We start from the raw sequence: 24,641 nt of genomic DNA, 5'->3' as shown, positions 1-24,641 counted from the left end.
CGAGCGAACTGAAAAACACTGCACAGCTTCATGGCATTACTTGTTGCAGCCAGCAGAGCGCTCGCGGGCGCGCTTGCTCTTCGTGGTAAAATTAAAGAAAAAAGAAAGATCGTTGGAAAGGGAAGAATTTATTGATCAATGACGATGATGTTACGGCTATAAAACATTCGGATTGTTTTAGCGAAGCGCTGTTTGGGGTCGAGGTGGGAAAGGAATGCTGAATGACCGCGATTTATGCCTTTCTAGTCCTCAGAATTAATCAGGCTGCCAGGTGCCACTTAAGTTGCGGGGTCAGAAACTAGCTGAGATTTGTTAGGGGAGCTACATCTAAGATAGTTTCGTCTTCACAGGTTAATCACGTGGCTGGGTGATCGATAAGTACCTGGATAATTATGAAGAGCTCAACATTTGACAAATGCGGCACAAGGCGATTAATATACTTACTTCTTTGCCTATCATAGTTTTTTTATGGAGCTGATGAGATATACTCTCTTTGCGTTAGGAGTGTTGCTGCCGTCTCTGGGTCTACACACTGCCCCTCGCATTCCCTCCGTCATGAGCAACGTACCCCTGCTGTCACCGTCGACCGAGCCGCAGAAACTGGTAAAGTATAGGGCCGTGAAAAGCGCCGTGTACTTCCTCAGTTTCTTTCAATGGTGATTGCATTGAACGTTGAGCTGGCTCTGGTAGCTTTAGATTTTGTGGACTTTTCAAAATTGAAATTTTTCGTTTTAAAGGATCAAGCAGCGCCGACAAAGCAGCACAGTCTTGATTTTACCCCTCGTTAACGCAAAAGCAAAAAGTAAAAAAAAAAACTTTCGCCAGTGCTACAAGTTTTCTATTCTAGAGTGTGCCAACTTTGTTACATCTAGGAGGCCTAGTGTTGGCGTCTTGCAAAGAGACCGGCGCTGCGGTACCAAAGGGGAGATAGTTAAACTAATAAACGCCTAAATTCTGGAGCAGGGAGGGGCCTTGAAAGACGAAACCTAATTATCCTTTATGCCGCGAAACCTAGCTAGAAAAAGAGAACGTTGAAGTATAGAAAATGCAACTGAACCGCAGAACGACTAAATGTAGAAATGCCGAGGTCGTCGTTTGCGGCCGCCGCATACTCAGTGAGCATATATCCGGTCCATTAAGCTTGCCAAGGGCACAACGAGGACGTCTACCTCCTAATTTTCTGTTTCACTTTTTGAAGAGCTAAGGCGTGTTGCAAGCTAGACGGTTTTGTTGTCTTCAGTAGAGCTTCCCGGCTCTTTTGAGCATGCAGTTTCGCGCATCAAATATTACCAGCATACCAGCTAAAGAGAGCGACTTTTGTAGAGTTTGCCGATGTAGAAGCTGTGGTGAGTTAGTGGTAGAACATTTTCAAAACAGCGCAAACAAGACAGGGACGCAATAAGATAGACAAGACGGTCCGAAAGCCCACGTGACCTTATGACGTCACCGGCAGTGCCTGCATCACAAAGAAAAAATAAAAATTATTAAATAAATTACTGTAATAAATACAGGCTTGATAATTATAGGTAAATTACAGCAAACATACCCAGATATTCTGTAAAAAAAAAGATTTTTGAACGGGAAACCGTTTATGAACGCAATTTTTTCATATAATGTAAGATTTCACTGCAAAAATCAATATATCCCCAGATCACCCGATGGCAGTCCTGTATTTTTTTTTCTATTCACGTTTTTTCTATCGTCCAATGCATTCTCCATTGGTTTTCTAAGGCAGTCTCAACTCTTCGATACGATCACTGGAAATACTTTAAAAGAAAGATTTTGCTGCATATCAGAATAATGTACCACTAGCTTCAATATTTCCATAACAGTGCCTTACAATTTTCCAATTGTGGAAATTTTTGCCCGAGAAAGCTGGAATCGAAGTACAATGAGTACAGGCTGAATCATTATGTGTACAGGATCTTTGTGACTCAGGCTTGCAATGACGCTCTTGCTTTCTTATATCACGAGGACAGTTTTTTTTTGTCTGAATCCTTTAGATCGTCTTATTAAGTGACAGAGATAGAAACCTTTACTATGGCGTCCCAGTTCACGGTCACTGGTCCAAGTGGATGGATTGAGGATGCAGCTTGGCGCGGTGTGGGATTACCCAACGCATGGGTAATGTGAGGGATCTTAGGACATCAGCCCTTGTGCCTCTTTTCTTGTTTTTCAGAAAAAAAACTGAAGTGAGCGAAGAGCCTGAGACATTGTGACATCGAAAAACGAAACGGATTTGAAAACTGAGTGAGGTCGCTTCTGGCCGTTTCTGTGGTACACAATCCTAAGGTAACGATAGTGAATTCTTATCTGTAACCTCACAACAAAAAGTTTTATCCTTCTTAAAAATGAACAGGAAGGTGCGAGCTCTACTCCTACAGCGCCGAAAGGCAGTCTCTCTGCCGTGCACTGGAGCGTCTAGATCCTCGCCGACTGACGGAAGTGAAGATTCTCGGCCACTTGCCGCGGCGATCGTCGGCGGTGAAGGCCTCCAAGGCACTGCTCCGCTTCTTGAGGACTTCTGGCCTGCACGATAGGCAGTGACTGTACCGAACGCTGTGACCTCGCATAGTGACTTCAAATTCCTGCTACTCTCTTATCTCCTTCATCTTTTTATCCCCTCACCCCTTTCTCCCTGTGCAGGGTAGGAAACCTGTTATTCTTCCGGCTAACCTCCATGCCTTTCCTCCTCCTTTCAAATTTTGGCAATCTGAGCGATTGCCGCCTTAATTGAGGCAAGTCACGCTTCAAGAGTTTGGGTCAGAACCATGAACTAAATTAGCACGCGTTCATGTTCCTTTATCGGAAACCGAAGTAACTAAAATTTTGGTCAAGCAATGAAAAATAGATAAATGTTTTGCTTAGAAGCAGGAAGAAAATTGACACGTACATCGACATATCCATAATTCGGGCTAAAAAAAAACTAGATTACGTAGTGTTTTAAAGTTGCAGCAACATTTATGCGACGTGTACTGCGTTGTTTTCATTCCACGACTGCACATCTTCCCCCGGTGAACTCGGGCTCACGTTGTGGTAACGCATAAGCAAACGTCCTTCCCTGATGTGCCGCAGCGGCGCTACTGAAACGACTCCATTGTGCTGCATCGCACAGTTTTTCTTTTTCATGACGCATCAGATTAAGGCTTTTTTTTCTAAACACAAGCTTGATTACGGATAACTAAAGATTCGGGAGACATGAGGCAGGGACCACTACTGTTTGCTACGACTTGTGTTCGGTGCATGATGGCCTTAGTCTCCTCTGTGCTACTAGATAACTCCTACCTCTAGAGAAAGCAGAAGGAAATGCTTTTATTTTTGTTTATTTGCGGTGTTGATAAGTGAGAAATTAGTACAGTATTCGTTTTATACGTGCAAGATATTATATCAGAAAACAGAAAAAAAAAACAACCACGTGCCGCAGTGAGATCCGAACCCATTACCTCCGCCGTTCTGGACGAGGGTGGCGCTTTTCAGAACTCTCAAGGTTAGGCTACACGCAGCATAAATGCGCTCTAAACTGAAAGTTCGCGGGCCGCCACCGTCACTAACTTGGTAAGGGTCCGTGCGCGACAAGCAGATGTCCTGGGTTCGAATTCAACCGGCGGCATGCAGTTGAAGTTGAAAAAAAAAAGGGTACGAGCGGAAACAATAAGACAGAGGTGTTAGACACGGACTGGCGCCTTTTTTCCTCAATTACTTTCTCACCAGTTATTGTTTAGATAAAAATGATTATGCTACTAATTTTTCGTTGATCAACTCCGCAGATATAATAATAATAATAATAATAATAATAATAATAATAATAATAATAATAATAATAATAATAATAATAATAATAATAATAATAATAATAATAATAATAATAATAATAATAATAATAATAATAATAATAATAATAATAATAATAATAATAATAATAATAATAATAATAATACATTCCTTTTAAGTTTTCCTGGTTTGAATGCTAGTGGCTTACTTTATGTGTACTACTACAAGAGTCCTTCAGAACACTTACTGTTCATTAAGCTTAGCCGTAACTCTACGGGAGGGCTTTTTTGTACGTTGTCAAAGGTGATCGTGCCGCGCCGTGTCCCTATAGGCTTCGTCTAGGGGCACCGAACAGACGGCGTGGTAGGTGGGGCCGCCTTTGTGATTGAGTAACATCGTGACGTACTGGCACGTAGTTTCCACCGTTCATTCTGCGTGTCGCGACTGGTATGCTGTGCGGCCCGTTGTGCCATGGGCGATGAGGACCGGGCAATGTTTATTTTTATTTTTGATTGAGCTGTATAGCTGGCTGCCGTGTTGGCAGGAGAGGAAAGCAGGAAAACGGGTTGTTCTCCTTGCCTAGCGATACTCGACGGTGAAAAATATGGAAGCGGGACATATCACGGCGGCAAGCTGAGGATTTTTTGTTTGACTCTCCTCATTTCCGCGTCCATGAAAAACACCTCGGCGTAAGTGACATCGTTCGCGTCTATGGATGAGTTGTCCAGGGTGCCGTTGTCGCGTCGCAGCACGACGCGCCGAAGGTCAAGCTTAACCCCGTACACCAAACTTATTCGACGGCCTAGCGGCGCATTTGTGGAACCCGAAAGAAAACCCGAACCCGAACCCGAAATGAAACGCGGATCACGTCGTCGAGAGCCATGAGCTGACCTTGAGATAGCGAATACTGTACCGACGTTATGCAAAAGATGCTGTAAATGAAGGGATGCGCGCAATACCGCGTATGAAGGGGAAGCATGAAGAAAAAGATTAATGGTCACAATGATGGTGATGATGAAAACAAATCTGTGCTAGTGTGTACGACTGCCTTTCGTAAACCCAACAAACACATTGCTCCACATGTGAGTCGCACAAGCAGCTCACAACGCCGCTTCAATGACACTAACAATTAACTGAATAAAGTTAATAGCACAGTGTTGGGCTGTTGATATAAAAGCGGCAGAAAACATTTAATTTTCTCTTTGACATAGAGGTTCGGTGATGACGTAAAAAATTAAAAATCCGCGAACGAGATCGCGAGGTTCAGAAACGCAGTGGTGCGTCACAAGAAATTCACCTTCAAGGAACGTGAGTACGGCACGATACATCTATCATCATATCATTGCCTAAGAAAGGGGCTGACAGGCTGTTTCCAAAATTTTGTTTCATAACTTGCATGTGTTCGATTAGATATTTATATGGATTGAGAACAATTATGACTTATTTTTACATCATGCGACCTCGATTTGTAGCTTGTATATAGGCTGCGGAGACCCGCATGAGGCTAAAATAAATTGCTTGCCGCAATTAGTTAATTACAGTCGTATTATTGACTATCTACATGGTAAAGCTATACAGCGCAAGCGACACATGTAGTTCGGTATTGGATAAGTTCTCAGCGGCCCGTCCGTGGTCGGAAAGGACAGAAAGACAGCGGTCTTTCTGTCCTTTGGCAGTGAAATATTCCGGTTGTTCAGAGCTCCAGTAGAAGGCGTGCGACTGTTGCCATCTCACTGCGCCTGGAAACTGTCAGCATAATGAGTGTAGCTAGCTGTTTTTGACGAGATTAACTGTCTGCACGCGTGATCTAAAGGCACACGTACGGCACAGCTCCATCTAACTGCAAAAGAAAACGTAGCCTTCATCGCTTAAGCACCTCCCCATAACATTTTCCTTTTTATATTTTTTCTTCATGCCCGACTCTGCACACAAGGGACGGGTGGATCTTTCACGGAAACCCCCGCCATGCCGGCCCTGGCACTGTGTGCTCAGTTGCCCACCAGCGGGATGCGTATCCATCATCGCCGGGGAAAAGTGTGTCCGTAGATAGGTGAGCACTTTCAATGTCACTGGTGCCTCGACGCAGTCTTCGTTCTACGTCTTCTCTTGAGACTCCGAGGAAGTTTCTGCTCTAGTGGAAGCGACAAAGGATCCTCGAGGTACGTATGCGTTTGAAGACGATGCATGCTGAGGCGTTCAAAACTGGTTGAAATTTAACGCGCAGTTGGCTGCGTTGCGCACTATCCTAATTTTAATCGTCTACCTCCTCAACTGCTTTCTCTCCAATAGGCTCTGAATTGTGGTTTCCTCCTGCCGCACCGAATAGCTTTCGCATCGTAAGCGTAAGAGACATCGCGGAATCGGAGTATACGGCAGGTAAGTAGGGAAGTTACATAGACGTGCTATTATGAACAAGCGAAGAAACATTTGAAATTCTAGAAACGAATTTAAGGAATGCATTTTCATTGCGATGCGTCCTAAAATAACATGTCTCTTGGATCTGAAAAATTCTTCGAGGCCACCGTGCCTAATGAGAAATGCAGATAAACACTACGCACCAATCGAGAAATACAGGCACAAAAAAAAACTGCACGCCAGATGACGTAAATGCTGTTTGAGGCTCCAATTGTTGACAAACACACCCTTTGTTGACACATTTCACGGCTCAAATTATAACAAGAAAGGAAACGCCCGGAACCAAGGTACCTGAACTGCGCAGTGAGGGAAGGGATGAAGGGAGAAGAAAGAGTCGCAGAAGAAAGAAGTGTAACTGCACACTACATTTTGCCAAGATGGTGCAAGGGGGGTTCACCCATTTGAGAGCTCGGAACCATGGTGTTACAACTCACCATATATGTTTGCACCCAGACGACCTTTGGATAACCGTACTAATGAGCAACCGTAATAAACCAGAATAACCACGGTATCGTTGACGGAATAAACAACTCCGAAGCTACAGAGTGGCTTCTGGCATCCCAAAGTAAATCTGCGTTAAGAAATGTGGCCGCCGTAGCTGCTAAAAGGGGCTGTGTTTTTCAGGCGGTGTTGTTACCTCAAAATGCAGGCGTAGACCACATATATACATAAATTTCGCTGGGGAAAACCGCACAACAAAAGTGGTCTGGGCGTCCGCTTCGGCTGCGGGAGGTGGTTGGTTCGAAACCCACCGCCGGACACCCACCGGTAAATTGGGTACAAGCCACCCCCGGGCCGGCGCCCGGCTTCTTCAGGGGTGTGTGCTTGGAGGAGGCTCCGCAAACCCCGCTGCGCCCCTTCGGGGGCAAACCCAGTTTCTTACAACTCAACCTGCAAAGGTGGTCCGTGTTTCACTCCCCAGTGAAGAGTTCGACTCAAGACTCGTACGCTCTAACCAGCGTCAGGTTCAAACACTATGGTCCTTCGTCAGAAGCGATTCAGAGTATCACTACGGTCATGGGCTAGTCCGGCTTTTCGGCTGTCCGACTTTGTGAGACTTTGTGATGTTGTGCACAGACGTAGCTACAAGGCTATTGCTAATTACGCCAACCCTCTTATAGCCTATTGTTTTTCACATCGCGACGATGTTTTTGCTCCTATTACCATGGCGAAGGATCCGGCTGCAGCTTAACGCAGGCCACAAGGTTTAGAGTTTAAGTTGAGCTCATGATTTTGGGATAGCAAAGATGAGCTGCAAGCTGCCATTTTTTAAGTGATCGAAGGTCCATGTGTCCAAACTGAGTACAGTGGGTGCTCCGCTTTAAGGTGGTAACTTTGCATGCTCTTCTCAGCTTGCAGTGGATGAATACAAAACAACGCTAAACTTTTGGATAATGTGTGATAAAACATCAAAGGCAGAGTTTTAGAAAAAGAAGGTAGAATTTGGGGAAAACTCAGACAAAATCTCCGGTGGTTTTGTGAGCTGCCGACGGGAAGAATACCATGACAACGCCACATTGCTCTAATATAGAATGCATTCGTGTCACCGAAAAGATAACTAAAAAAATAAAACGAGTAAGTGACGTAATTGGACCGGACTTCGGGATAACAACGTATGTGCGGGGTCTGTAAGCTATACACTGTTGTGCGTCTCTTGAATGATGTAGATGTTTTCCTCTTTTGTTAGTCTAGTGCATGCCTGCTGTCCGTGCCTGCTGGTCCTATCTGTTTCTTTTAAACATTTGCCTTTTTTTTTCGCCTGCGCTAATTAAGAAAGAGCATGGCATCTGCGTGGCTATAAATGCGACGACAAACATAATGCTTAGGCTACGGGAAGAAATGGGAATATTTATACATTGGCGTGACTAAGTTATATCGAAATTCCCGCCGCAAAGTGGCTCAGTGGTTATGGCGCTTGGCTGCTGACCAGAAAGACGCAAGTTCGATCTCGGCCGAGCCGGTTGAATTTTGATCGAGGCGAAATTCTAGAGGCCGTGTACTGTGCGATGTCAGTGCACGTTAAAGAACCCCAGGCGGTCGAAATTTCTGGAGCCCTTCACTACGGCGTCCCTCACAGCCTGAGTCGCTTTGGGACGTTAAACCCCTATAAACCAAACCAATCGACTATCGCGTTCAGTTACGTCACGCAGCTACGAGATACGGATTTACAGAGTGAGCAGTGGCGTTAAGGAGTTAGTTGCTAGGTTAATACGAAACGCCTCTCTATGTTTCCAGTTATAGAGCATAATTTAGAAATACCTCATGCTTGGGTGACATAGAAATAGCGTGTGCTATTGAAATGCCATCACATTTGTGAAAACCGGTGACAGCTAGACCTAAAAAAAGAAGGGCGCGATTTCAAGAGCGTCAGCATTCTGGAAATGCACTAAGTGCTTGAATTTCTGACTCGTAAGGGAGGTTGGTTTACGAGGGCAATGTTTTTACGAACACCGCCATGCAACCAGCTTTACTAAAGACCCCCGTCAACACTCAAGCGTTGACAGCGTTGCAGCTGTTTAACACACCGGCTATATGTTAGCCGAGGTAGCTTTTCTTGCGGTCGTTAAGCTATTTCACTGTGGTCCTTGCGTCCTCTGAACTCAGTAAAAAAAGAAAAAAGAGAGAGAGAGAGACTGAAAGAACGAGCGTTTCTTTATTTACGATTATTTCAGCTTTTCCACGCAGTAACACTTCATGGGTGCCCGTTAACGTGTGAATGTCTACGTTTCCAGCTGTTGGCTCCAGCTACACTGCCGGTGTACATGTTCTTTGAGTGATGACGCATGAAGGCGGAACGGCTATGCGAACAATACGCCCCGCTTATTTACGAAGATTTATGGAAGCGAGGAGGTGGGGGACAAGGTGCCAACTAAGAAAGCCCCACTGAAAAACTCGAGTCCGAAGCCTGTCCCAGTCGGCAGTTTTACTTACGCAAGCTAGACTAGGAAAGTTGGTTTAGGTCTGCAGACGACACCAGCCAGTGGTCTTCAGGTGAGTAGTAAGAGAACGTCGTGTCGTGTCCGGATAAGTGTGGGTGGTTAGCTCAAGGCGGTAAGAACATCCATCTGGAAAGTTGACTAGAAATAATAAGGGGTACTGCCTAGAATAAATAGCTTTGGAGCTAAGTTTATTGCGATTCGATGACCAACTAGACAGCTAAGCCTTCTTCGGAGATTCGCGCAATTACACTTTAAGGGATATATAACCATGAAGCTGGAAATTAAAAAGCCGTCACTAAAGTCACAGCGAAAAATGTTACTTATTAAACATTAATTTGGTGCATTCGTTTAAGCGTAGCATGCCTTGAGGAAAAACAAAATAGGATGACGACAGCATACATAGGGGTCACATACCTATAGTTGGTTGGTTGGCTGGTTGGTTTATGAGGTTTAATGTTCTAAAGGAACGCCGTAGTGTCGGGCTCCAGATAATTTCGACCGCCTGAGGTTCTTTAATGTGCACTGATATTGCTCAGGCCCCTAGTATTTATCCTCCATCAAAATGCGACCGCCGCGGCCGGGATCGAACCAACGTCTTCCGGGTCAGCAGCCGAGCACCATAACCAATAAGCCGCCGCGGCTCATATTGGGCTAATCTTTGTTTGCTCATGCCGATAAACACTTCTCACTGCCAACTAGACCGAACTCGATGCAACTAAGCCTGCATCTCCAAGTCAGACTTGCTGGAGATTACGCTTCATTTGTGCATACATTATCTCGAGACATAGCAGTAAATTTATGCGCCGTTAGCTGGGTACACAAAAAATCATTATTATGGATAACTGTGACGGCTCTGCTGTGCTCCATAGCCCAGGCTATTGCGTGGCTTTGGCGTCCGTTAGTTACAACTCCGCACAGAAGAAGGAGGCCGTGAGCTTTATGAATAATTCTTGATCTCAGCGTAAATATGGACGTATTATGCGTACTTACACATCTGCATGTATAATCTAAGCACTTCATCCCTGCTCGGCTTTGGATCGCTACCTCAGGTAGTATACACTGTTGTCTTCGTCACCGCTACTGTTATTGTCCCCACTAAATAGTGAAGCTATATAGCTTCATCTGAGAAAAAGCTGGCGACGGGGGATGGGAAAGACTGGAAATTGGTGCTAGAAAAGTGATAAATTGTAGACTTCTTCTTCAGAGGCCGTAATGATTGTTAAGATTGCATAGTTTAATTAGAGGCTTTATGTCGACCTGAAATAGAGAAATGGCCTTCTGCCTTCCACGGCAGCCTCACTGCTGGCGACACCTTTTCATTGAGAAGCGGTGGAATGAAGTGTCTGAAGGAAAGTATTTCAAATGCGCCTCTTCGCAGGTGACACGAGAGAGAAAAGCCAGACATGCGGGGCTCCATGCTGGTATTGGTCGTCGTCGTGCTGCTGATGACCCAGTTGTTAACTAAGGTAAGACATCTTTTCGAGAAAGACGGAGAAGTGATCAGCAAAAGTAACGCCAATGAGGAGCAATGTCTTATTTTATGTCCCGTGTCTCACATGACAGGTGCTGGCCGAGGATGTTGAGCGAGAAGAAGAGTACGAACAACGTATGTAGTATGGGCTGTATTTCTCTTGGCCACGTGAAGGAAAAGTAGACAACAAATGAATTTTTACCCGTGAAATTTTGTCAGGTTTAGAATGTGTTTAAATGGTTTTAGAATGGTTTATAATTGTTGTACTGCGTTTATTTTGATATCACAACTGCAGCTTCGTTTTACTTTTGTTCCCAGGGTAAAATTCTAATATTTTTCCCGTGAATTTAATACGATAAGAAGAGAACAAGGAAATAATAAGAATAATAAAATAGAGACAAACGGAGAAAAGTAGCGGTGTGTGTTTAAGATGCACACGAAGTTATTCACACGTAAGTGTGCGTCGAAGGCAAAGCAGAATTCTTTTCTTGCAGATTTATCACATATTTAATATTATTCTTGGCGCATGATGACCTTAGATGCTCATATGCCATAAAAAGCAACACAACAGAGCACAAATTTCGTGCGAATGGAGAAAGAAACACATGAAAAAGAAAAGAAGCGGAGACATGCTGAGTGCTTTTTTTTTCTGACGCATGTTGTGACCTAGTATGGTTCTCCCCGTGTAGTAATGCGCAATATAAACAACCCGCAACCGTCACTGCACTGACATTGGGGCTCACATGTGCTTTCAATCCACACCGACCTCTTCTAGGTTACACCATTTCCATTATGGACTGAGCCTGTGTGCGAGAGCCTAGAAGCTTCAAAGATCCGCATACATCGTATTACGCTTTCTAACTTTCCTAGCAATAAATAAGCGATGAAGGTAAATCTTGCGAAGCGACCGCATTCTCTGCTTCGATAGAACCACGAAGTGCAGCGTCACAGACACCTGGTATTCTCGTAAATGTGACTCTTCAAACAGTGGAACATTTCTCGGGCAGTTTTCGACGTACTCATTCCTGACGAAATAACAGGATTGTACTAAGACGGACGGCAATTTACTGGCTGACATCATTACTTGCAGGGGAGCGTTATGAAACGAATATAATAAGATTAACAAAATATTCCTCGCGAGTTGAGGTTGAGTTGAGGTGTTAAATGCTACAGGTGGGGTTAGCCTTGCTTTATCTGCCGGCAATTGCTCCACCGTAGCGTCCCTTCTATATTCCTAAAACCTGTCGCATCTACACCGCTATGCGCACAGTCTCTTAAAATAGCACACATTTTCTCCCGCAGTCACCATCTAAGCACACAATCAATCCACACAGTCCATATCACAGTCCACTCCAGAAGTCACCATCTATGCACATATTCAGTCACAGTAGAACATAGGCCATTGTAGTGGCACAATCCATACACACATTCACTCACAGTATAACGTAGTCCACTCCGGAAGAAACCATCTACGCACACATTCAATCACAGTAGGCCATAGTCCGTTGCTGCTGTCACCATTTAGAAACAAGATCCGTGACCTGCAGAAATGTCCTGCGCTCTGTACTATGGGTGGCTGGTCGCTGCTTTTACTACCGTCTCATTGATAGCGCGGCTCCATACCGGCGCAAAGATGAATGACAGTGCTCGTCTGTGCTTTGTTAACCATTGTCTCATGCGAAGCCGAACAAAGACTTGATTCTTGATAAAAGATTAATGTAAAGATTCGCATAGAGGTTGTAGCGTGAGGTTGTTCACAAAAGTTTATGAGCGTACAGTTTGTCTCCGCCGATACCAATATCGTTGATACCGTGACCAGGACACCACTAACATTTGTCTGGGCATGCACCAGTGGAGAAATGTTGCCTTTTGTGACGCGAATACTGTTTCCGCTCAGCCCGCAACCTGAAACACGCGAAATTATACAAGACAATTCTGGGCAAAAGCAGTTTTTAACGGGGAAGAGTATATGAGCGCAATTTTTTCATATATCGCAAGATTTCACTATAAAATTTAATATGTCCGCACATCTTCCGTCGGAAGGCTTGAATGTTTTTGCTATCGTCAAAAGCGTTGGCTATTGCTCTTCTACTGCAGTCTTAATTGCTCAATGCGAGCGGTGGAAACACTAAAAAAAGAAAGATTTTGCTACATATCAAAAGAATGGACTATTACCTTCGATGTTTCTATACGAGTACATTACAGTGTTCCAATATTCAAAAAGTTTTCCCAACAATGTTGTACATGAACAGTTTACAGGCGTTACAATTTTCCTTGTTTGAAAAGGAAGTGATGACTACTGCTATACTCCTCCTTTTCAGTCGGGTTCAAAGAGGATCAAGAGGAAGCCGGTCTCTTTGGGAAGATTAAATCGATACCCAAGAAACTCGGTAAGGGAGCAGCGATGATGTACTACAGAAGACAAGAAAAACAGCGACAGAGCAAAAATTTTACAGGGACACCATTTGCATGGCGTGTTGGCAATGTGATAGCATCAGAAACTGTGGATTTTACCAGAAGTGACGTCACGTCTGGTGACGTCACTTCTCTCCAGCCAATGGGCGAATTTCATGACTGACGCCACATTTTTTTCCGATGAGTGTTTTAGTGCTATCGCATTAAACGAAGAACAAAGATGCAATTTTTTTTAGTATTTGAACCGGAATGTGACGTACACAAATTGGCGCTAATGAACGTAACGTGTTTCAGACGATTGGAGCGTATACTATTAGATAATGGCGCTCTGCACCGTCTAAACTAGAAAAAAAAAATGAAAATGGAATGAGCGTGTTGACTGCTTAAGCCTCTGCAATTTGTGCGCAGTATTTCAGCAATTGCTGTAACTTAATGAGCAGAGCCTTCTCTCTCACCGCATAATCGTTGTCGCCTTGTATCAGCTTTTAGCGACGTGCTGCCCTAATAGCGGTGAATATTGCTCTGAGCACTTGTTCATTCCGAAGTTTTGCACTTTTGCGTTGTAGACATCTTTAGCCCCTTTGAAGGAGTCTTCTAAGCAAGTAAGTTGCGTTTCTTCCGCTGACTTTTCACTACTTCTTGTGGCTTCTACATCATACCTGTGGTGGTGGTAGTGGTTTTATTAAAAATAATAGTAAAAAAGGAAGGAAAAGATTTTTGCTAGCCCCGGCATCTGCCATCGATACTGAAGCACCTGAGCTGGGGCAGCGGAAATAAAGGACAGCAGGCAGAATGGAGAAATGAAATGAAAGAGGTGAGGGGACAGGAATAGAGGACAGGGGGAGAAGTAATATGTACAAACTATTTACAGAATAAGTAATGTGTCCAGGTTGTGCGCGTGATTAGTTCATTTTAGAGGAATTAAATCACACACGCGCACAGCACTGTGTAGGTTGCAACTGGAGTGGGGCGTCCAGTTATTAATCGTTCAAGGTAGAACTCGCGGAGCGTTCGGTCACTGCGTGTAACTACCTGACGGAGAACAGACGGGACGTCAAGCCCGTGTGTTCGAGGATCATACCTGTACCAATACCTGTACCAATTATTCGTTTTGACAATATGAAAAATATCGTCGAGGAGGCACGGTTTGTTATCGACAATGTACCGCTTGACTTGCTTGCGCACGTTGGTCAGGGTGTTGTTTTCAATGTTATGGATGAGTTATTTGAACGCTGACAAAGAATATTTCACGAGAACATTATTCCCGTGCTTTTCGCGGGCTATCATTTTCATTTGCATCAGAAAACAAGTTTCGCTTGAACGCTGTGTAGCATTAAAAGAAACTGTTCGCTTCCGATGCGAACAATTTTGTTAACATCCAAGGAGGTGAGTTTGATAGAACTACGTCGTATTATTAAGAAAAAAGCAGCCTTGTAATTCACCATGTGCTTGTAACTTTTTTTCCCCACACTTTCGTTAACTGTGCATAGGTCTGCGTTTCTGAGCGCGAAGTGTGCTTAAAGAGCGTAAGGTAATTGCCGATAATTTTTTGCTATCGACAGCCTGGATTTTTCTTTAATTTGTTTGCCTAAGAAATGACTATGCAAATACTGGGTTCTGACATCGATCTTAATAACAATTTAATATAACTGAGGTAAGAAATTTAGTGGTAGTAGGAAGAGAAAATATTGGAAGGTGAATCGCAAAACAAGAACTTTTGATCTCTGAGTCACTAGGATATGCAAGTTACCACGTTGTACCCTTGTCTCAATTTGCTGCCTAATTTAAACACGAATATGCCTCGAGTTCAGCAGATTGTATCAATATGCGAATGTGTTGAATATATTAGCATTTCTACACGGAATCAAACACATAAAGAAGTCCGGCGTACTTACGGATTTTCTAAAATTAGAAACGGGAGCTTCGAGCAAGCGATGTATTGTCAAGCAAAAAAGAAAAAGAAATCAACAATGATTAAATGCCAGCCTCAAGAACGTATAAGTTAGTTTAAACGTTCACACTTCAGGCAGTGACGTGCCATCCAAAAAATAGTTTGGAGGAAATGAAAGCAGCAGTAACTGTCTCACATCTTGATGGACGCCTCAACCGCACCTTGAGGGAAGGGATAAAGGTGGAAGTGAAAGAGGGAAAGAGAGGGAGTTGTGCTGTAGTGGAGGGCTCCGGAATAATCTCGACCACCTGGGGATCTTCAACCTGCATTGACAACGCACAGCACAGGGGTGCCCACTGCTTTTGCTGCCATTGACACGGGCTCGCCGCGGCCGAGTTCGAAACCGGGTTTTCTCGCTCAGTACCCGAGCATGCTAACCACTGAGCTACCGCGGCGGGTACCTAGTGGCTAACAAGGTACCATTCGTACTGCTGGCGTCAGGCGCGTATACAGGGAACCAACCGCGGCGGAGAAGAGGCACTGGGAGAAAGAGGAGGCGGAGCCGGGCACAGGTGGTCGGGAGGACGGGTGCGCACAGTGCCGGAGTGAAGGACGGATCTGTCGCAGCTTAACCACCGTTACTGCCCTTGCGCGGGCCGCGCACATCGTCGCAGCGACTGAGCGCACACACACGATGGGGTAAATTGACTGATAGACTTTATTGACTGAAATGGGGGTTAGGGGTAGTGGCTTAGGAAGGGTTTGGTGTGGAAGTAGTGGTCGGCATTCCGTGGTCCAGGAGTACGTCCACGAGCAGCGTCCAGCGAGCTGAAGCTGCGGGTCCGAGTCGGCTAGAGGGTCTTACCACTGCTCAAGACTAGGGCTATCTATTTTAGGCATTATGGGGCAAGCCCTGCATCTCCATGTTGTGTGGTATAACGTAGAGGTATTGTTGAGTTGGGGTGTTTAATGCTACAGGTGGGATTAGCCTTGCTTATTCTGCCGGCAATTGCTCCACTGTAGCGTCCCTTCTATGTTAATAATGTCCTAAAACCTGTCGCATCTACACCGCTATGCGCACAGTCTCTTATAATAGCACACATTCCTCTCCCGCAGTCACCATCTATGCACAGAATCACTCCACACAGTCCACATCACAGTCCACTCCAGAAGTCCCCATCTATGCACATATTCAGTCACAGTAGAAAATAGTCCACTGTAGTGCCACAATCTATACACGCATTCACTCACAGTATAACGTAGTCCACTCCAGAAGACACCATCTCCGCACCAGACACATTCGCTGTTGTATCTTGTGGGCCATATCTTGGGGTATAGTTCTCTGCTTGGATACGTGTTGGCTGTAGGCACCTAAGTGTTGTGGCTTCCTCTCGGCTTAGGCTGCCATGTGGGTGTGTGTACTTACTACTCCTCTCCCTGCACGCCCAGGTTGTTTTCCCGTAGGTTTCTGGTGTTGTGAAGGGCTCTGTCGGTGTCCCCGCTCCTCAGCTAGTGAAATCTCGGACGAAGGCATCTACCCTAGTGTTGCCCTCTACCTCAGTGGAAGGGACCAAAACAAACGTGTGTTGCCTGTCTGGGTCTGTTCCTCCCGGCCAGCCGCCAATGAATTTGTTTGTTATGAGGGTAACCTATTATTTTGGAAGGCTGGCCAGGGGGCTTGTGAGTCAGAGAATAGTAATTGCGTTGTGTTCTGTTGGCATCCGAGATTGCTAGGGCTATCGTACCTCCTCCGCCGTACAGATGGATTTGATTGGTATAGTTGTTCTGTAGATGGGTTTGCCTTGTGAATCGGTGATCACGGCTGCGGTCCTATGCCCTTGTACCTCGATGCGTCGGCGTACATAACACACTGTTTTCTTTTGAGGTGCTTGTCCATGGCCTTGGCTCTGCCATTACTTCCTCCTGCCCTCGAGGTTGGCCGTGTCCATATTCCTCGTAGAAAGCTCAGTGCAGGACAGGTAGCGTGTTGCGCCGGTCTGCGCGCTCTGTCAGAGATCTATCGGCGTGAATTGGAAACGGGAAAGAAGCCGCCGCCTGCGTTTCCCGCCTAAATACGAACAAGCATAAGGAGAACGTATCGAGGCCTTCTACGACTCCAGACCTCTCGGCCGTTAAGGAATAAGCTTTGCTGATTAAGGGTTTATAAGTCTTTAAGTTTAGCTTTCCTATTTCTTCCGTTCCCCATTCCTTCCTTCCTTCCTTCCTTCCTTCCTTCCTTCCTTCCTTCCTTCCTTTCTTCCTTCCTTCCTTCCTTCCTTCCTTCCTTCCTTCCTTCCTTCCTTCCTTCCTTCCTTCCTTCCTTCCTTCCTTCCTTCCTTCCTTCCTTCCTTCCTTCCTTCCTTCCTTCCTTCCTTCCTTCCTTCCTTCCTTCCTTCCTTCCTTCCTTCCTTCCTTCCGTCACGGTGTGGTTGAGTTGTCCACTGAGAAATGAGAGAATTACTTCGGCCTCCCTTTTCTCAAAGTTAACTTTTTTGGGGAAGCTCGACGCATAATTAGCCAATGTGCACAGAAAATTATAGAGAGAGGAACGAACCGATAGATGTGACACCAGTTGCTTTGTCCTGGGGGCCGCGTGAACTGCGGGCGCCCTTAACTTTTGGAACTGATGATATCGCCTTTAGGAGTTGCGACGCGGACATTGGCTAGAGCAGCGATTGAAACTGGAGGGTGCAGATGGGCCTAGCCAGGTACTCTCTGGCGAATGACTCTACTCGCCTTGTTTTTTAAATACGGTCTGTGTAGGCAGGCGTTTGCCTAAGCGGCCTCGCTTCTTGAGGAGTTATTGAAGTGCGGTTTAGATTTTCTGTTAATACTTAAAACTGTTGCGCTGTTTCACAATGAAATGAAGTTTTGTTTTGTTATTTAAGAATTGCAAACATTCGCACAATGATCTGTTCTGCTGCTCTCTTACTGCGGCAGTTGGCAGAGTAAGAAACTACACGTGTAGTGTGCGAAAGACTGCACAGCTGTGGTCAGTAAAAAACCATTTTTTCCAGTATCCGAGGTATTTCCCGTATTTCGTAACCATACTCATTCACTTAAATTTATCTAAGAGAATATCATATTATTTTCCCAAAGCAATAGCATAACAATTGCTGCCTTCTATTCGTTTGCAGCAACTCTGTAGACTAGAGCACAGATCATACGAGAGCTGTCGTCATGGTCCTTTGTAAGCTTTGATGCTGAGTTACTGGAGTACCGATGACCCTTATTATAATCAATTCCTTTCTTGTTTTCTGCAAAAAACAGGTAGCATGGTGGGCGACAAAATCAAGTCGCTCCGGGAGAAGCTGCCAGGATAAAGAATCGACCTCCTGCACCACATCAATGTGTTGTTCTTACCACAAGCTCTACACCGACAGATATGACAAATTAAGTCGTTTCTAACCGATGAAGAGCACGTGCTCAATAAACAAATAATTAGACGGGTGTCCATGGAAGTACGCATTTATTTTTTATTGTTGTATACGCCCCAACCTTTTTTTTTCTTCTTCAGTGGAGGTACCGAAACTTTTGTTTACTTCCAAAAAATAGTCTTCGGTGAGAAAAGGAACAAGCTCCTTTTGTTGCCTCTTCATGGCAGGTTTGTTATTCTTGTGCGTTCACAGCGGCCGCTTTTTTATTTTATACGTTTGTGACACTTGCCACCAACATGCAACGTGGCGGTAACTGCGTCGCGGTTACGTCCGCGAGTCTCTTCTGCTAGACGTCGCCACCTTGTGCTCTCGCAAAGAAGAATCCCGCTTCTTGCGTAAAGACGTTGGCTGCCCCTGACCCTCTCCCCCGAATGCCACACTCCTGCCCGCAGGAGCACTTGGCGACGTATCTTCCTCTCTTTTGCCTCCCCAGGGCTTGAAACCATCACTTTGGCGCTTGCCTCCCCAGGGCCTGAACACGTTGTCCTCTTTCTTTCCGCCCCAGGGCCTGAAAACGTTGTCTTCTTTTTTACCGCCCCAAGGCCTGAAGACGACGTCTTCTCTCTTTCCACCCCAAGGATTAAAGGAGTCCTGTCTCTTGCCTCCCCATGGGCTGAACGCATCATCGGCTCCGCGCTTGCCTCCCCAGGGGTTGAAAGAATCGTCAGCGCCTCGTTTGCCTCCCCACGGGTTGAAGAAGCCCTCCTTGTTCGAACCCTCTCTCTTGCCTCCCCAAGGATTGAAAGGTCCTTCTCTTTTTCCACCCCACGGGTTGAACCGGTCCTCACGCTTTCCTCCCCAAGGCGCAAACGTCTGCCTGCCGTCGCCATCGCCACCCCGCTTTCCACCCCAAGGCGAGAAGGCTCTGTCGTCTGCCGCCCTCTTCCCGCCCCACGGCGCGAAGACCTGCTCCTCGTCTTCCTCGTCATCCACCTGCTTGGACTTTCCGGCCCTCTTGCCACCCCACGGGCTGAACGAGTTCCTGTTGTCCTGCTGCCGCTTTCCACCCCAGGCATTGAAGGTGGCGCCTCTCTTGCCGCCCCAGGGAGCGAAGCGGTCTCCCGCCCTCTTGCCTCCCCAGGGGTTGAAGGTCTGGTCCTTCTCCTTCTTGTCGTCGCCGTGGGCCCTCTTGCCGCCCCAGGGACTGAACGAGTCCGCGTTCCTCAGGCTCGGCGTGTGATGGACTCGGCGCACCTTGTAAGAGGAGGCCTCATCCGCCACCTGATGGTCACCGCCGGGCGCGTCCAGCAGGTAGTCGAACGCGGCGTTCCTCTTGCCGCCCCACGGGCTGAACTGGCGCTTGAAGCTTTCGGAGCGCATATGCTGCAGCGTGGCTGGCGGGATGTTCCAGCGGATGAGCGTGTCGCCGCCCCTGGAGAGCAGCGAACGCGCTTCGTCACTGCCCACCATGTGCTGGGCCGAGGCGTCTAGCGAGACCACGGAGGCCGCCAGGAACACCCGCAGTAGAAGAGTCTCCTGTAGGAACAAGCATGTTGACATTTTATGGTGGGACTTCAGACATGCGCGATTTGTACGAGTGTACACAGTATTCATTAGAATTTGCTGCGTCGCCTCAGCGCTCCTTTTCGGCCAGTGTTAAGGGTCTCTTCATTAGAATTTACTGCGTCGTTATAGCGTTCTCTTTCGGCTAGTGTTAGGGAGGATAGTGCCTTGCCTATTCCAGCTCTGAAAATGTTACTATAAATTTCAACTTTTGGATAGAGCTTCCCGTGCTAAAATTCGACCACTAATTACTCACATGCCCGAAATAGTTCTTGACCACAACACTAGTCACGTACAGTCAGGCCGGAAATAACGCCTGCGAACAAAAGAAAATATTTTACCTGTGTACTTTGAGCTGCAGTGTACGAGTAGACTGAGCCATGTTTCTGAGTAAAGGGCTTAGGAAATACATATTCACCGATTGTTTTTAAATGAATGTCTCACTGAAAAGTATAAAAGTACGCCCTATGCCAGCTCGCATTTCATTCCGGCCTTACTGTACTCAACGCTCTTAATCTGTGGTACTGATCTTGGCACTACCTGAAAGGCCCTGACTAAGCCTGACTCTTTGCCGACAAAATATTACTGTGACTGCTGGAGCCAACCGAAGAGGCCAATCAAAATGTAATTTTACTTACATGCTTAAGCAATACTACTTGATTAAGTTTTTGCAGATATCAGCTGCAGTCAATACACAAGCCCTACGAAAATACTGAGGCAGCTTATTTTAAGGGAAAAAAAATTAATGATTCAGTTGGTGGTCAATTCTTACATATCAACTTGCTTTCCGATAAGCGCACACACAGCGTAGAAACGAGACTGTTGGTGTGTGTAATACTGAGATCCTCATGGTGACATTTTTTTTTTTGGAAAGTGACAACTTCTATCTGTTGTTTCACTTTCGCATCAATAGACAGTTTCTTCTACTTTTATCTTTGTTGCAGGCGAAATATTCGCGATGCGACGTGAGTTTTGCATCCTAATATTATGCAAACAAATTGTTACAGCTTTCGAAACATGGCAGATATCGGTAATGTTGTAAGCACGTTTTTGAAGAACTTAACATTTTGCACACCTAAGCGAAAAATCGAACTAGTGTCTACAGGTCTGTTGCAAGAATTTAGTTTTAACGATTTCGGAACGTTAACTTTACCGATGCCCGTGCAGGCGATGGTTGGAGTATAAAGTGGAAATTGACAGCGTCATGAAAATAAATTACTTGCTGATGTTAGAAAAACCAAAAACTTGAGAGGACGCTTAGTACTGTGCGACGCGAGATTCAGCGACAGATGCTAAATGTATTTTTTACAGCGATAGTTGTTAGGCGTCCGTCCCTGGCCCCTGGCTTTTTCGTCGCCGTCGGCGTAACCGGTGGGCGCGTTAATTTGACGGTCATTATGACACGTGACCTTATGTCACCGTCAACCTGGGTCGCATAAGCCTACGGGTGCCTCTGTTTGGAACAGGCGCCTGCCAGTGCAGGGGTGCATCATTTGACCACTACACCACTGCGCCAGGAATATACCCCCAAAACTAAACGCCTAAACAGCAATCGCTGAACATCGCGTTACACAGTCGTAACCGTCCTGTGAGTTATTTAGCGCTATTCCGAGATAAAGAATTTGAGAACAACATGCATACACGTATACTTATAGAGCGCTCTTTTAGTTTTTTACACATACTCGTTCTACTAGCACTCCTATCCAGTCCGTCGCACCAGCGCGTGGTGCCCCCCCCCCCCCCCCCCCCCGCACATACGCACACACTGGACTTGTCCTTGGGCGGCACGTTAACAGCAGCCGCGGCAGGCGGAGCGTGCCACGTCCCCCCCTCCCCCCTCGCATTCCTCTCCTCTTTTTCTACCTGCCTTTTTCTACGGTAACCCTCCTCTCCCTTTCCCCCGTTAACGACCCTGCAGGTGATTCCTCTGCTCCCGCAATACCTTCCTTCGTCTCCCCCCTCCTCATTCTACCACAGTAACCACCTCCCTTCAGCCCATTCGACCGCTCTCACTACACACTCCTCCTTCCAAGGTAATAAATAACCTTTGGGGAGTCCCCGTGGCAGCCACACTCCGGGCGCATTCCTCAGTTTTCCGTGTACCCTCCTTTTTCTCCGCTAACCGTTCTGCTTGTCCTCCTTCCCTGTGGTTGCCACCTTCAGGTTACGCCGACTGCTACTACGACGCTACACCCACGGAACGGGTTTATAACAGCTGTCGCTGTAAAAAAAAAAAACGAAATCGAAGATATGCCCGAAGCGTCTTCTATTTCAAAACGGCGAAGCCGCGCACATGACATTCCTTACAACAATGACGATTACCGTCGTCGGCGTGGAAAGCGTCGATGACGGCAATTACAAGCGTAGCTGAACAGGACGTAGGTTGCTGTCCACGTCAGGAAGAGCAGTCCTCAGTTGTAGGGTTCAGCTTGGTATAAGGAGCGAATATGGCCATCTAATGTGAAATTCCTCCGTGTTTCCATACGTTCAGCAGCCTATTCAAGAGGACCGAAACGATTTTGACACAAAAAGTTTGAGGTGCCTAAGAATGTGCGATACTGGGCCGTACAAAAGAAAGCGCCAAAGTAATTAGCCTATTGTAGGCACGTTATATTTGTTAAAAAGAAAGAAAAATTACTCCAGTATTCATGTAACGAAGTGTGAAAAATGTGCAAGTTTGCTTCTCCGCAAAATTCAGAGTACAAAGAAGACCACTGAGCGGCATGACCTGTTGGTGAAGAACCATATGTGACGGTTCTGTCCATGGGTGTCTGGTCGTTCCTCAAAATGCACTACAGTACGACTGGGGATTTCTAGTATACCGATTCTTTCGACGAGTGCACCACCTCAAAATAAGTGTTTTTTTTTGTTTGAACCGAGGGGACTAGCCCGACACAGGCCACAGACCATTTTATCCAGTAACAAAGAAACGACATTTGTGAACAACTCTGTTTCAGTTTTATCCCAATCAAATCCTTTTCGTGCCCTGACTGATGGGTGAAGCGTCGCCTTTCCGACGTCATCTCCGAGGTCAGCATGAAGAAGCGGCGAATACCAGAGTAAATGATGCTACTGCGAAAGCGATAATATTGAGTCTAGGTCTCTGAAACGAAACAGGCGCAGAAATTTTATCTTTGAATGCAAGTGAAACTTCCTGGAAATTAAGCTGAGGTCCCTATAATATTAACTTTAAAGAATTGGTGGGGAGAGAGGGGGATGAGAGAGGTATTTTACTAACCACCATTAACGATGTTTTAATTATTTTGTTCCTATTTCTTTCGTTTATCTTCTCAAACATCCATGCTTTGGCCTGTACAAGGTTCCCAGTATTGAATAAAAAATAACAGTGAATGGTTAACCGCGATTAAGTGCGAATACCACTTAATAAAGAGGCCCCAGAAATTGGGGCGTAGCCCTGTAAGAAGGAAACTGCCATTAACAGGCCTTGACTATTCCAAATGATTATTGTCAACAAAATATCGCTCTTACTTGTTAAGAATGGCACTAGGTCATAATCATTCCACAGTCTGTTCACAAGAGTTGAAAAAAAAAAACACGGTCCAACGCTTGCCTTGTGCACATTAAGTCCTTTTAGTAAGCTCAGTTTGTTTCATACAAATGACAATTATACATCTGTTAGGCAGCAACGGCGAAAAAGGAAGGCGCGCAAAGTGTCAAAATGAGTGGCGTTGTTGAAAATAAAATAAGAATTAAAATTACACAAATATCGGCTTATCGATCAACTCATTTTGTGTGCACATCTATCTGCACAGACCGTGCGAAGGCGCGGTGTTATATTTCCCAAGCAGCGCGAAGCCCAGTGACTCGTTCTTATGCGAGGCGTAGGTGTCAACAGATGCGCGACCGTTCTAATCCATACGCACCGAGCCTTGCGTACTCATTCACCCGCTTGGATTTTGAGACGAGCATTCGGCAAGCGCCCAAAGAGTCGAATGATGGCTGCAGCAGCGGACCCGTCGAAAAAAAAGGGAGCTTGCGTCGATCATCCGCATTATCAGCACCCGCTGCCAACGCATTCAGCAAATCCTCGCATTCTCGATGTGCTTCTCAAAAAGGGCTACCCTCTGCACTACCGTCTAGGCACATATCCATGGGGACACTACCACTCACCCCTGCAGCTGCCCTACGGCGAAGTCCCATGGCTGCTGCTGGTGTTGATGCCGCGTGCGCTGCCGTCGATGAGACGAGTAGCGCCTGTTGCTCCGGTCTGTGGCGAGCGTCGTTATATAGCCTACCAGGAGTGGACCGGCCGAGTCCCCAGAGGCCCGAAAGGCAAGTAATCCGATTGCCATTCTTCTAAGGCCACCGCGCGCGCCAACTCGGGGGAAGCTTTTAGCTTCTGCGGACGCCGCCAAGAGAGCCCGGTTTGTCTACTTTGTCTTTACCCCTCCCTCACTCCCTTTTCCTTTCCCCCTTTTTGCCGGTACATTTCTCAGATCACGCGAATTCTCTCTGCGCTCTCAAGCTGCTATCTTCTCGAGAGTATCAGCAATGGCCCCGGAGGGAGAGGAGGTTGGGGGAAAGATGGGGAGTGATGCGGGGAGAAGGCTGCTGCTCCTCGCGGACCTTTGTTTGTTGAGGATGTGCGTGGTTGTCGCAGTCATTGCCGCCGGCTCGTGTAAGTTGGCGGTAATGTGTGCCTCCGCACTCTTCTCGGGGAGCTCTCTGCTTTCTGCTCTTGTTCGTTGGTGGGGACTAAAGGCCACACGCGCGCCCCGAGCTCCACGCCACGTGGGGATGGAGAAGACGGGATTGTCGCTGCGGTCTCGGGCTTAAAA

The 24,641-nt window shown here is 46.2% G+C and overlaps 1 protein-coding gene and 1 long non-coding RNA gene across 5 annotated transcripts; one reads left to right on the top strand and one right to left on the bottom strand.

Annotated features, from left to right (window-relative positions):
• Positions 1-5,804: 5,804 nt before the first annotated feature.
• On the top strand, positions 5,805-18,372 carry LOC144094758 (uncharacterized). Of its 4 annotated transcripts, XR_013306561.1 has the most exons (7): positions 5,805-5,930; positions 6,061-6,147; positions 10,504-10,591; positions 10,689-10,731; positions 12,918-12,986; positions 13,578-13,613; positions 18,173-18,251. It is a non-coding gene; the product is annotated as an uncharacterized LOC144094758 (long non-coding RNA). The 4 variants fall into 4 exon arrangements; XR_013306558.1 differs by lacking the exon at positions 13,578-13,613 and having other exon boundaries at positions 5,806-5,930; positions 18,173-18,370; XR_013306559.1 differs by lacking the exons at positions 5,805-5,930; positions 6,061-6,147; positions 13,578-13,613 and adding an exon at positions 9,093-9,177 and having other exon boundaries at positions 18,173-18,370.
• A 228-nt stretch (positions 18,373-18,600) lies between these two features.
• On the bottom strand, positions 18,601-24,061 carry LOC144094756 (uncharacterized). The gene is made up of 2 exons (XM_077628666.1): positions 23,974-24,061; positions 18,601-19,815 (listed from the first exon to the last, which is right to left on the bottom strand). The coding sequence occupies exons 1-2, from the start codon at positions 24,001-24,003 to the stop codon at positions 18,604-18,606; spliced, it is 1,242 nt and encodes a 413-aa protein (XP_077484792.1). The 5' UTR covers positions 24,004-24,061; the 3' UTR covers positions 18,601-18,603.
• Between the last annotated feature and the right edge of the window lie 580 nt (positions 24,062-24,641).

This window comes from Amblyomma americanum, chromosome 6, assembly GCF_052857255.1.
Source record: "Amblyomma americanum isolate KBUSLIRL-KWMA chromosome 6, ASM5285725v1, whole genome shotgun sequence".
NCBI lineage: Eukaryota > Metazoa > Arthropoda > Arachnida > Ixodida > Ixodidae > Amblyomma > Amblyomma americanum.
The sequence above is the reverse complement of the archived record's forward strand: the minus strand, read 5'-3'. Positions and strand labels throughout refer to the sequence as shown.

Excerpts from the sequence above, each read along its gene's own strand:
- LOC144094756 (XM_077628666.1), bottom strand. The coding sequence starts at position 24,003 with ATGGGACTTCGCCGTAGGGCAGCTGCAGGG. Across the intron at positions 19,816-23,973 it reads GCCGTAGGGCAGCTGCAGGG|GAGACTCTTCTACTGCGGGT; the intron begins GTGAGTGGTAGT and ends TTGTTCCTACAG.